This window comes from Cygnus atratus, chromosome 1 (genome assembly GCF_013377495.2).
Source record: "Cygnus atratus isolate AKBS03 ecotype Queensland, Australia chromosome 1, CAtr_DNAZoo_HiC_assembly, whole genome shotgun sequence".
Classification (NCBI taxonomy): Eukaryota; Metazoa; Chordata; class Aves; order Anseriformes; family Anatidae; genus Cygnus; species Cygnus atratus.
The window spans coordinates 133,150,722-133,164,995 of record NC_066362.1 but is presented as its reverse complement, the minus strand read 5'-3'; the positions used below and the strand labels follow the sequence as shown (position 1 = coordinate 133,164,995).

General features: G+C 36.0%; 1 protein-coding gene across 5 annotated transcripts in view; it reads left to right on the top strand.

Annotated features, from left to right (window-relative positions):
• The window catches only part of STS (steroid sulfatase), a 120,197-nt gene that overhangs the window by 27,431 nt on the left and 78,492 nt on the right, over positions 1-14,274 (top strand). For all 5 annotated transcript variants that reach the window (XM_035542096.2, XM_035542095.2, XM_035542094.2 and 2 more), the window contains exons 6-8: positions 1,932-2,053; positions 4,614-4,736; positions 9,984-10,407. In XM_035542096.2, the coding sequence (XP_035397989.1) occupies positions 1,932-2,053; positions 4,614-4,736; positions 9,984-10,407 (669 nt within the window). The remainder of the gene's footprint in view (positions 1-1,931; positions 2,054-4,613; positions 4,737-9,983; positions 10,408-14,274) is intronic.

The window sequence follows — 14,274 nt, the reverse complement described above, 5'->3', positions numbered from 1 at the left end:
GGCTGCAGCGTGGAGATCTGCTCCGTGTGGAACCCATGGGCTGCAGGGGGACAGCCTGCTCCACCAGGGGCCTCTCCACAGGCCGCAGGGGAACTGCTGCTGCGTGCCTGGAGCACCTCCTGCCCTCCTGCTGCACTGACCTTGCGGGCTGCAAGACTGTTTATCTCACATGTTCTCACTCCTCACTCTCCTAGCTGCTGTTGCACAGCAGTTTTTTTTGTTTGTTTTAGTTCGTTTGTTTTTTCACTTTCTTAAATCTGCTCTCCCAGAAGCCCACCCAGCGTTGCTCCCTGGCTCGGCTCTGGTCAGCAGCAGGTCCCTTTTGCAGCCGGCTGAAGCTGGCTCTTGTCTGACATGGGGCAGCTGCTGGGCTCTGCTCACAGTGGCCATTCCTGCAGCTCCCCTGCTACCAAAACCTTGCCATGTAAAACCAGTATGGAAACCCAATGTGAGTAGGTACAGAAAAGCAAAATAAAATCAACTATTTTAAAAATTATTTGGCACAAATATGAATTAACCATGTTTTGAAGCACTCTTGTGATTTGAAATGACCTTCTCACTATCTGATTGGAAATTAAGTGCTGATTTTTTTTTCTTCATTTATCTTTGTGCTGTAGTCATTTAAATTCATTAAACCCAATGTTAATATACTTGATTAATTCAGCAGTGTTACCCAGTATGATCCTTACTACAAACCTGGATATGATGGTTGTTTAAAAAGCACAAGTTTTGTCTAGTTGCTGTGTTTCAGTGGTGCAAAATGAAGCTTTTACCAAGTTAAAAAAAAGCCTTCAGACTACAAGTACCATCCTGTCATGTGTTAAATACTCTTGTTTCTGTTGAAGTTTGTTGGAAGTGAAAACTTCTCGTAAGGCAAACTAATCAAAAAGAACTCATGTTACATTTTCTAGGTTTAAAAAAGGAAAAGAGTACATACAATGCTGTTGTTTGGATCACTCCATGCCCAAGGATCAAAACAGTTCAAATACTAAACTCTCTGATGTGATAGTTCAGAATTACATCTTTGGAGTATGAAGAAATTGCATCATACTGCTTGCTATCTATATGTGACATTACTGATAGCAAAGATTCTGTTGGAAAATTAATGTTTCTGACTGTATCCAAGCTTAAATGATGAAGGGACTAGTGTTCCTTGAGATCATGGTCATTAGTCTAGTAGGTCAGGGACCTACCAGAACATGCTGCAGCTCCTGGCCACTCTGCATTTGTAGTTTTCTTCCTGTAGAATTAAGGGCATAGATTTATTCCTGCAGCAACCAGCTTTGATCTGCTTGTTGAGCCAGGTCACAGACAAGGCAGATATGGAAAACTGCCTTGCAGATACGGAAACTTGGATGTTCTCCTGGATCTAATATTACAGACTTAATCTGTAAACATCATTAATATAGAGTCTAATACTGAGTCATGACCATTTGAATCTCTCTTAATATAAGATAACACCACATACCCAAAAACTTTGCTGGGGAAAGGGAGAAACACCACTAAATAGGAAATAAGGAAGCACAACTTCTCTTCAGCGTCTCCCTCCCTATTGCAGAAGCAGAAAGGCCATATAACAGAGTTACAATCATGGTTCAAGGAATGAATTAAAAAGGCTTGAAATACATGTCCACGTGTCACAGTATAGTACTGACCACAAACAGCAGGTGAAAGAGGGGGGAAAAAGATTTTTGGCATAATGCCATGGTGTCTTAGTTTGGTGTTGACAGCCAGTATAAAATTATTTGATATGGTATTGCAAGACCACCATGGTTTTGATAATTTGAATACAATAGTCTTAGCTTGATTTTCCTGGTAGTTTTTGCCTCAGATGCCTTGATCTCACCATGCCCATTTCCAAATAATCATATCTGTGTATTCTCTCTCTTTTTTTTTTTCTTTTTTTTTTTCTTTTTTTTTTTTTTTCCTAGAACCCCTTATATTGACAGGCTAGCAAAGGAAGGAGTGACACTTACTCAGCATATAGCAGCATCCCCGCTGTGTACTCCAAGCAGGGCAGCTTTCCTGACAGGGAGATATCCTATCAGATCAGGTAAAATTTGAATATTTTATTTATATGTATAATATTTTATTCGAGTAAACAGTGTGCTTTTTTCCCTGGCCTTTTTTTCTGTCTTTACCAGGTTAGGTACTCATTTCAGTGCCTAATCAAGCTCAGCAAAGTTGGTCAACATTTGAAATCTTACCTAATGGGAAATCATCTCACTTCTGAAGACTTCACACAACCATATAGCTTTTTATCGAGAAAAAGATTTTTTTTTAAATCCTGAGGAAAAAATCAGATTGTGGTTATTCAATGGAAGGAGCAACCAATTCCATTGACTTCATCCTCTGTCCAAAGACTGTGAGCTCTTTGCCTGCTCAGTTATGTTTAGGCGTCTCCTAGGGTGTTGGTGGCAGCTGAGTGTTGAACATTACAGAGATGAGTTTAACAAGACACAAGGGAAGAAACCAGTTTAAATTTTCCTGCTGCAATATTTCTGTTTGTATGAAACCTTTTGGTTTAGACTAATAGGTTATGGGAAGAAAAAAAAAGTAAAAAAAAAGTTGGTTTGTTAAAATATTCCACAAACCCTTAAAACTGGGAATAAAGCAAAAAAATCTCCCTTCTTTCTAAGTATTTTTGTTACATTTCTTCCATATCTTCCCATACACATTGTTAAGTATCCTATGAATACATGTAACTTCTATTACTTTTAAAACCAAAGCCCGTTTGAGACAATATAGAACCAGTCTGTTTATTTTAGTGTGCTGGGACTGAGCCCCTCAGTGCTTAGCCATGCAGCTTTAACATTCCCTCAACATCATTTTTAGCAAGGATCATTATACATTAATCAGATCACTTGTTCATTAGTGATAAAACATCCTGTCCTTGCTTCTGGGAATGAAAGCAAAGCAAGACTCTGGAGCCTACTTGATACGTTCATGTTCATTCAAATCAAGTAACAAGCTTCTGCAAAAGTGCCAGCTAATATAACTTGCTAAATTTTCCATTACATTCAGCTGCAAAAGAAAATTTTATATACCTGTTACAGCTATATTGCTATTAATATTTACTGTAGGTAAAGCCACAGGTCACCTTCCATTATGATCCTTGTTATTACTTATGAAAAATTAGCATTTGAACTGATTTTTTTTCCTTAACTGATCTGTTCTCAGCCATACTAATCATTTCCATGTATGTGGAAAATTGAACTTCGTCTTAAATTATGAAATTGCTAAATACAGACTGTTTTCAAATACCAGTGAAGAACTAGTACAGAATTATTGTAGAAGGTACTAGAATCACAGCATGGAAAAAGAAGACAGAAATGTAAAACTCGTAAAACTACAGAAGAATATTCCAAAATGTAGTATTTGATGAGATGCAAGCTCAGAGAAAAGTCTTGGTGAAAAAAAAAATAAAAATGGTTCAGTACTTTGCTTCTTGTAAGTTAAAGGAATTATATTGATTTCAGTTATGAAAGATCAAAGTACACCTTGAAATGAAGTATAGATATGTATAGCTTACTAAAGCTGCCTAAACCGTGATCAATAAAACTGACTTTGCCGTCTGCGATGAAAAACTGTAGTCAGCATTTGAAAGGTAGATTGAGATCTCTTTAATAAACTAGTCTAACAAGTCTTTTTTTCTTCTAACCACAATGGATACCTGAGGGAAGATTCTGGTTGTCTACATCAGTCATGTAACTTTGGCACTGTAATCATCCAAGTTGCATAATTCAGACTTCCCGAAGATACATCTGCACAGATTTGCATAGATACCTTGTGTTCTGTCTGTCTGTACTCTGAGCCAACTCCCATCTGGAATCCTAGTGATCTAATTTTCATGAACCTGAGCTCTCAAGTTCCTCATCGTGAGAACAGCCTGTAAACTCAGGTTTGTGTTTCTCAGACTCACAGTGTATAGAAATTACTGTGCTTTATTTAGATGTTGGACTAGCTGATGCCTGATGCAGCTTTAATGCACTCAGGACTGTATTGACTAATCATGTGTGTTCGTGCACTGGTTCGTGGAGCACTGGTCCTTTCCCATCAAAGCTGAGTGTCCTAGCTGAGTCCAGAGTCAGACTCTCTTCCTCTTTTCTGACCTCATGATATTTATGTGCCTAGCTGTAAAACTGCCCTCCTTCAACTGACTTCTCTCAAATAAACTTAAGATCATGTAGAAAAACACATATGAGGAAAGTGGGAGTTTTGGGAGTAGAATTTGGGAGTACTATCGCTTAGTCCTCAGCTCCAATCCTTTTCCTGTGTACACGAAAAATAAGTTATGCTAGCTCAACTTCTTCCAGTTATTTTATACTTTAGAATACCTACAGAAAGGCTTGCAGCTCTTTATGTGATGGCTGCCCCCACAGTTACACCCAGAGTATTTTCTTTTTCTCCACTTTTCAATTTCTGGTGAAAATACAGGAAAGACTTTACTCACTAAATGGATGATAGTGTCTCCCACTTGCATTTCACAATGACTGCTAGTAACATGTCATTTAAGTGATAGCACTTAAAGCAAAAATGTGCATGCAGAAAGAATGAATGAAAAAACTGTTTCACTCTATCATCTAAGTCTCATTCATTTTCATTATATTTAGGAATGGCTGCCTTCTCACGAGTTGGTGTCTTCTTATTTTCTGCTTCTTCTGGGGGACTTCCTTCTGAAGAAATAACATTTTCAAAACTCCTGAAGCAAAGAGGTTACGCAACAGCTCTAATAGGTAAGATTGCATAAATACACAACGTTTTTTTCATTCATTTGAATCAAAAGAACATTATTTTTCCATATAGACTATTAAAGGTCTGCATTATTATTTTTTTTCTCCACAGCATAATAAGAAGTTTACATTTCTAACACAAAATTGAGCACATTGCCATGTGTATTCAAAACTCTAATAATTTTTCTTGTATTTTTTCCTAATTTTGCCACTGGCTTATTCCACATTGCTTACATTTTAGCAGATTTTTGTGAAATACAGTTAATATTACATAATGAACATATCTTTACTGGAATTGCCTGGAAATAGTTGGTTAGAGAACATCATGAAGGAATGTTACTACATTCGTATAGAAGATGGACGTGCCCAGTGTGATTTTTGAAAGCATCAAAAGCTTGTAATTTGGGGGGTAATTTTTGTTTAAAACTCTGACTGTTTAGCAAGGCTAGCCATTCATGCCAGTATTTTAAAAATATCAATATTATGTAGACAATTCAATGTTGATGTTCCTAACTAAAAATCCTACTTAGCTATTGTTGTGGTTTAGCCCGGCTGGCAGCCAAACACCACACAGCCGTTCACTCACCCTCCCCCCTCCCTCTCCGGGATGGGGGAGAGAAACGGGAAAGTGAAGCCTGTGAGTTGAGATAAGGACAGTTTATTAAGACAGGGAAAATAATAACAATAACAATAATAATAATAATAATAATAATAATAATAGTAATAATGTGTACAAAGTGATGCACAATGCAATTGCTCACCACCCGTTGACCGATGCCCAGCCTATCCCCGAGCAGCCGGCCCCCCCACCCCGGCTAGCCACCCCTATATATTGTTCAGCATGACGTCAGATGGTATGGAATACCCCTTTGGCCAGTTTGGGTCAGCTGTCCTGGGTCTGTCCCCTCCCAGCTCCTGCTGCACCCCCAGCCTGCTCGCTAGCAGGACAAAGCGAGAAGCTGAAAAGTCCTTGGCTTGGTGTAAGCATTGCTCTACAACAATTAAAACATCGGCATGTTATCAGCGCTCTTCTCATCCTAATCCAAAACATAGCACCCTGCCAGCTACTAGGAGGAAAATTAACTCTGTCCTACCTGAAACCAGGACAGATATACTCTAGTCTTAGAAGGTATAAAATACCTTCATGTCCTGACAGATTCAAAACAGAAAAACAGAATATCTTAACAGAAATATAATTAGTGCATGTATATTTGAACCATAGTAGAAAAAATATATATATTTTGTCGTGTTCATGATGGAGTTAACTCCTATTGATCCATACTCAATTAAAGACTGAAAAAAAAAACATTTTTACAGTTGTAACAAGCACTGTAATGCAACTCATTTGGGGGTGCTGACCTAGTTAATGTTCTTTTTTTAACTACTGTCACTGCAATATGACAGCTTGCCACTTAGACCTCCAGAAGTTATCTCCATGATGTTTAACGAACAGTTCTTCCAAGTGGCCTGAATGTTAGCTATGAAACCATAAGATGTAATATTACCACACCCTTAGAGTATAATGAACACTTCCAAAAAATCAAGAAGAGTATTAAAATTAAGGATAAGCATATGTAAATGACAAAAAGAAAAGATATGTACATATGAAGACTAGATAGGCAGACTCTGATTCCCAACCAGCCCATTTTCTTTCTCTGCTGGCATTCTTATCACATCGTTTTATTCTAGGTCAGGGAGTCTTTGCTTTGTTCAGTCTAACTCAGCGGTTCCTAAACAATTAATTGTCAAATCCTGCTCTAGTGATGGATTGGCATAAGGATAATTTCAAGCCTTTCTATTCCTCAGACCTTTGCCATCACTTCTTTTTTTTTTTTTCACCAAGTTTCTCTCCTCTTTACTCTCTAAGGATGTTTTTTTCCCTCTCTAAAGGCATTTTCCTTTCTATTATTAATTTTTTTCCTGCTCTGAATATGTTTCCTCATGCTTGATACATCCCTAAATATATTTTAGCTATAAATCTATTTTATGTGTACTCTTTTTTACCTCATTGCTTTTCCCCTGTGACACACAGAAGGTGACATCCAATAGATCTGGCAGGAGCAGACGAATTCAGAAGATCTGCAACAAAACCAAGTTTTCTCAAAAAGTGCAGATACATTGAATTTCTACTATCTCACCAGTTAAGGATCCTGGATAGTAACAAGAAATTATTATGTTTGTGGGAAATAGCTACTCATAATCCAAAAATTGCACTGAAAGTAGATGGGTATTGTTTTAACTACTGCTATAAATACATTGATAATGTTTTATCTACAGCTATACATAATTACAATTGTTATTCAATGTGTTGTCTAGCATCCAAAGAAATTTAGAATCCACCTATATAGCTTATCTTCAAAGTTAAAACGTTAATTGATAAATTGGGTTTTGTACCTTTCCTCCAGAATGAGATGTTGTAATATTTGGACACACTATCACAGTAGTGAGAAATACAAGACTGTCTGAACCTATTCAGTAGAATTAATGGAGCTGTTTTGTTTTTAACAGAGCAACTTAAAATCTTATCATATTGATAATGTATGCATGTGTACTTTATATTATCACTACTGCTATGTATTTAATTTAAATACATTTATTTGAGCATATAAAAAATTTTGTTTGCATCTTGGTCTGCATCTTGTATCTTATCATTTATCTGAAGAGCACAAAACTGTCCAAGAAGAAAGACTACCAGCATATACAACTCAGTCTTCAGACTGTTCTTTTCAACTGTCTGAGGGAAAAGTAGAGGGAAAACATGGATTATTGCATCCTGCCCAGCGTTCTGGATTCTGAGTAGTTCTGATAACTGAGTTCCAGATGAGGTTTCTTAACTGAAAAGGACTTCCTCTCATGTCTATTTGTCTTTCATTGCATTACCTGTGCTCTGCAGATGTGTTAATAGTGACAGAAGGTGAGTGAAAAAAGCATAGGTCTCAAACAAGTAAGGTACTCATAATGTGCAATTAGCAGCATAAATTTCTCTCAGAAGCTTGGTAGAATCTGTTGAAATTTGTCTAATGCTTGTCTGAAACTTCCAAACTATGCAGCTTGACTTTAGGAGAGATGTGAGAACATTGTAACAAGGATGGCAAAGATGATAAATGAAGTCAAAGAAGCAAAATAAATGTATTGTGGACCCAATTATCACTTGCTTTTTCAGAGTAGCATGGGACCTATCAAAATACTCAAATCAAATCAGCCTTTTAAAAATGGCAATTGTGTCCTTCAGTCACAATTGCTAGTATAACTTGAACATGTGCTTTCATTTCAGGCCCAGCTAGTCTGCTCTCTCCTTTGTTTATCTTAAGTTGCTTCTAAGCAAAGCTTTTTCTGAAGCATAAGCTCATCTTGATATTGAAGAATTTGTTGTGCTTGCTAAAAACCTTTTGGTAAAAATAGGTCCTATATTATATTGTCCCCCGTCCTTAATGTGTTGTTGCAAGATTCTTCTGTCCCGGCTTGCAATGTCTAGTTTTATTGAGCTCCAGTTTAAACAAGATTATTTGTATCATAATAAATGACCTTGAAAATGTATTTTATTTGTTTAGGTTTCTATCTCATATTTTTTTCCCTACTTATAGGTGCTTTGAATTTGACAAATAAAAGCAGGAAATTAAAAATTAAAATCTTTAAGACTTTCTGTACGTTCATGTTTGCAAGCCACTGTATTTATTTTATTCATCCAACCTTGTGAGAATAGTTTGATGCTGAACTTGCTAGACATCTGGCTTTACAATTATTTCATAAAGACAGTTAGGTAAATTTCTGATGATGAGTGAACTTTGGCAAATGTCATTCCCATGCCATACCTTAGTTTTGCCATTTGTGAAAGAGAAATAATGATACTGAGCCCACGTGCTGTATACTGATTAAAAAAATCAGAACTAAACCTCATGTTCACCCTCTTTGATACTGCTGACCCTTCATTTGTCACTGTCAAAGGTAGAAGTGCTGCTCTTTAGGCCCAGGAGATGCCCAGAACTGCCCGCATCAAAACTCTTTTCTTATAAATGCATAAGAGCTTTTGCTGGGATGGTTAGGGAAAGGGGAGATTTCTGTATGTGCTTTATTTCTTTCACATATTTTCTACCAAGCGTATCTAGAAGTAGGGTTGAGGGCTTACTGGGTTTGGGTTTTTTAGTTCTTCCAATATCACATGCTCTGACTTAACACTGCACATATTTAATTATTTAAATTAGAAAGAATAGATAAAATTTGGCCCAGCAATATAAATTATCTATTTTATCGAAGGTGATACTGAAAGTTTTGTCAAATATTCAACACATTTTGTTGCTGATACCAGAGCATTGCTATAACCATAAGGTATAGTTAGAAGCATAACTGAATTCAAATTTTTCTCTGTTTTGCATTAGAATTTAAATAACAGCTACGAAACAGTTAGGTCCATTGTGTTAATCAATGCATAAGCATATGGTAAGGGGTTGTACTTGAGTCACAGAATGAATTATCTAAATACTTATTTTAATCAGCATGAACACAGATTATGCCACTATAATGAGAATCAAACTCACTATTTACTTGTGTCAGTGTCCAGTATTATTGCAGAATTAGAATAATTTCCTAATGAGACAAACTGCTGTGAGAGGCAGTATTTGCTGGCAATTTACTCGTTACCATTTTTTTCATATATGAAAGTGTGCGTATATATATATATATATATATATATGGTGAGGGAGAATACAATTTCAGAGACTTTGCAATCATTTACATAGTAAATGTCTTGGTAATTTCATTATTCTTGTTTTATTTCCTATGTTACTGTTTGTTTGTTTGTTTGTTTTTAAGTGAATGACTTGCCAGATAAATTTCAGAAAAGATATTTCATAGCTCCACATTGGCTCTTCCTCAGAAAACAGCAGCCACTACAAAACACTATTTTCTTATGACTACTTAACTACACATGCACAAAGGCTTCATTTTCAAAGCTGTGTTAGAGCTCTGTTGCTCTTCAGTGACCTGCTAGCCCACTCAGAATTTAATGGTCTCCATCAGGAGCTCTGCCAAATTATTTCTAACTAAAAAGAAGAGCGGACGTGAAACAGTCTTTGATGAGTCTTCTATAACCTAAGAAAGGTTATATAGAAAATAGGGATCCACACAATAAATGCTGGGTCTGGGGAGGTGAGGGTATCAGTCAGATAGTGACAGTTTCATATTTGGAGTAGCACACATTGTAAGTTTGATGATTTAACTACAGAAATGCTCCCTGTCCTCCTCTCTTTATAGGAAAATGGCATCTTGGGATGAACTGTGAAAGCAGTAATGACTTCTGTCACCACCCCCTCAGTCATGGATTTGATTACTTTTATGGGCTCACCGTGACCAATCTTAGAGACTGCAAACCTGGCCAAGGCAGCGTATTTTTAAAAGGGGTTCAGAAATACCTTGTCATCCCAGTCCAAATCCTTGGAGTCACCCTGGTCTCTTTGGCAGTAGTGCATTATGTTGGCCTCCTCAAAGTACCTTTCCAAGCACTGGGCTACTGCCTGTTAATAACAGCTATTTCACTTGTGGTTTTGATTTTTTTCTTTTATCATTTTCGACACCTGAACTGCTTCTTAATGAGGGACCATCAGATTATCCAGCAGCCATTATCCTATGAGAATCTTACTCAGAGATTGACAACAGAAGCTGTACAGTTTATAGGAAGGTGGGTTTCTAACTGTGTTACGAGCTAATGCTGGCATTTTACAATGACAGTGCTTCCTAAAAAATAGAATATGTGAACTAGTGGGCAAGAGGAATATGCCATGATATATTATCATTTTTTTCTTTAAAGGATGACTGAAGTTAATCTTTTTTAGTGAAAGTGACTGTTTCCCAACGGATAGTATGTATGCGTGGGGTAAAAACATCACTTCCTGCTTTGTCTCCATCTCTGTGGTTTTATTGTTAGGTATGTCATTATTTTCTCTATAAAAATTAAAAACTATCAATGTTTATGTGTTTCAGAAAAAATGTTTTAAAATACCTATTAAATTTTTAACATTTTTTAGGACTTTAAATCTTTGGAATTTCATCTAAACAAGAATATGAAAAGAATTTTGCAATGTGACATTATTATATGAAAGCGCGATGCAGAGTTGTAATTTATGAGTTTTCTGGAATAAGAAACTGCTCTTCATCCCTGATTTAGTGCATGCATTAAATGATGAAAACTACATACCCAGTAGTAACTGTGAATACATTCACATGGTATTATTGCTGAATTAAAATTTATACCAATTAATTAGGGGCTATTTTTTTCTAGATTTAATGACTGCATGCAGTAGTCATCAAGACTGATAGCAAGAGAAAATGCTTATCTGATATCTTGATCTCTTACTGCAATTTTTCTTTCATTTCTCTCATTATAAATATTTGATTTGGCCATCTCTACTCATGATACCAAAATAAAATGTTTTTTTAATCAAATTTCTTTAAGTAAGTCTTCACGACAATCAACATTATCATGAGTATTTATAATTAAACTAAAGCATCATTATTTCCTCTTGTCAATGGTGATAAAGATACCTTCTCATCTACATTCTAACTAATTTAACAGTTAAATACTTTGTTCACTACAGAAGCACACAAGCACATGCGCACACCCTTTTGGAAATTTTTGAGAGGTTATTTGCTTAGTGACCAAGCATTTGATGATTTAAAATGTCTTTTGAGCACATTAACTATATGTGGGCAAATTCTCCCTTTGTTTATAAGTGTATAATGTTTCTATAGTCATTCATAATGTTTTGGACATCTCTGAATTGTTCAATGATTTCAGTGTAATGTCAATAAAATGATAGCCCCAAAACAGGTGAGTTCAAGATTGGGAATGAATGCTAGAATACTATTACACTGGTAATAACTCTAGTAAAAGTAATAACTCTAATAAAAGTAACTATTAATTTTATTAATTTTCATAATGCATACAGTGTTATTGTGTAACTTAGTGTTTAGAGCCAGCAAAACAACATAAGATCTGAGTCAGCATAGCTCTGTTGACTCAGCTGGAGGTTGAGGTTTTACATTATCTGTGCACTTGGCCCCAGTTCTCAGAGTACTTTCCAGACATCAGTTGTGTAAAATTGAAGTGAAGGTTAATAGCATATATTGGTAATTTACAATAAACTTCATTACAGGAATGTTGCAATTATATTGAGAATTATAACCCAGACAATTTAGAGTCCATGTTAAATTAAAAAATACCCAAATATATTAAGGTATTGAAAAGCAATTTGGGCATCCAAGCAATCTTAACTGTGCCCTGTAGTGACTTCACATGCAAAGTATATGGCCATAAAACTTGCTCCTGGGGAAAAGAGTAATTAGATTAATATACAGTGAACTGATCTGCCCCATGTAATAGTGTGAGCAACAAAATCAATATTTGCTTTGACACACTGGTTCTGACAGTTTATACCTGTCAACTCCAGTGCACCAGCAGACCATTGCTTTTGTGACTAATCTTCTGACTTTGGCTGTTTGTATGGGAATGGCAGTCAAGAAGCAACCAGGTTGTAACAGCAGACAGACAGACAGCAGTCAAAAGCAAAGGACCACCATGTTTTTGGGAGCTATGGTTGCTCCACGTTATTCTTGCAGTTCCACTTCTTTCTGTGAGCAAACCTCTTTTAGCCACTTATTCAGCTCAGCACTTGATTTGTCATACAGGCTTCTTTTGTTTCAGTAATATGATAAGTAGCAATTTCAGTCCTGTACAGCAGTAACCTATGTGCACAAGTATACTATAGTTTAAAGAATCATGAATTTGAAGAATTGAGTCATCCACTTTTTCTGGTTCTTAATACATTCTATCATCCAACTAAAACTCATCAACTCTTATGCATGTTTTAATTGGTTAATTATCTTTATAATGAATATGTGATGAAGTTCCCATCATCAGCAGCACTTGTACTTCCTCTGTGGCCTTTCTATAATTTATACATATATGTAGTTATGTGTATAACAAATACAGCATACAGCATAAAACATATATTTTATCCACGTAAGTTTATTATAGCTATTACCTATATAACCTTTGCAAGTTCTTCAGAGCTCAGGCAATGGATTTCCTGACATTCTCTTTCTTTGCTAGTTATTTCTGTCATACTGCTGGCTGTATGACTTCTTAACATACATATAATCATTAATTTGTTATTTTTCAATCCTTCTTAGAATTTCTTTACAGCATATGCACTGTTATACTTACTTTTCTTTGGTCCGTTTTTTGGAAAGCTGATATTGTATTTGTTCTTCCTTAGTCTAGTATATGTGTATTACTATTTTTTTTTGCTCCTAGGTAGACTGAAAGATAGCAAATGCAATATTTAATGCTCAAAAATGATACTGCAGAAGAACATATGCAATTACATGTGTTGGATCTAGAGAAAACAAATACAAATTTAGTTGCTCACCCTAACTGTAGAGGGCAGGTCAGCTCACTGTATGTTAACACTAATTACTTTTTCCCATGAGCAAGTGTGTGTACATATTTTAAACCTATCTGAATACTCTCTAGACATTGCAGTATATCTGAAAATCAAATGGATGCTAATTATTTAATTTTAAGTTTTATGTGGTTGTCACTCATGTCTCTTCAACATGTCCTTTAATAGATGACCGGTTGCACCAACAATCCAAATGAGAAAATGCCAGAGACCTGTTTTTAGCATCTTAGATGCTAGCAAGACAAAAATACCATATTATGTTACAGAATCTCTCTCTAACAAATTCAGATAGCTGATTGCAATTAATAATATTTTGTTTTTTAAAATCCTAATGAAGTCTAAGTTCTGGAAAAAGCATTTACACTATAAGTTTATAATTGAAAACTATGGTGAAGACGTTATTGAGCAATTTTCATGCAGATTTACTTTTTTCCATCACAGATTACATAGCCATAATATTCAAAAGTTTGTGATGCCAGTTAATACTTTTTTTATTTAGTTATTAGCTATTCTATTTCAGTGCTTGAAACACTGTTACAAAACATATGTAGATTTATTTTCATCTACTCTAGCAGACTGTCTTTTAGAGTTTTTCCATGCATCACTAGGTGTTAAGATTAGGCAGTTGGCAGGTTGTACTGAAGTTAGAGTTCTGAAATCAACCAAATTTTAACAAAGTACAGTGTTTGCCTTGTTCAGGAAAAGCCAAGTACTCTGCTTTCATAGTCAGCTGCTGTGAATCATAGTACCTTCACTGGTACACTGGTATAAGGTCTGTAGTAGTCTAATGGGTTAAAAATGTGTATACTTTGTGATGAAATTTGAGGATGATTTCACATCTAGCAAAAAAACATTGTTCAGAAAGATCGTACTTGTCCATCATATTAAAGGTTAATGTAGAATTTAATGTGAACAATTAGAATGGAGCACTGTCATGCCATGTTCCCACCTAGTTTCCAGTATTGAGTCATGCTGGAAATATCCCTTTGATTTGACAACCACCGGCCAGCAATCCTGACCTTCTCCTGCTGCTCTACTGCAGTGGTCTTGGATGGATATCAGCGCTCAGGAAATCAAACAGAAGG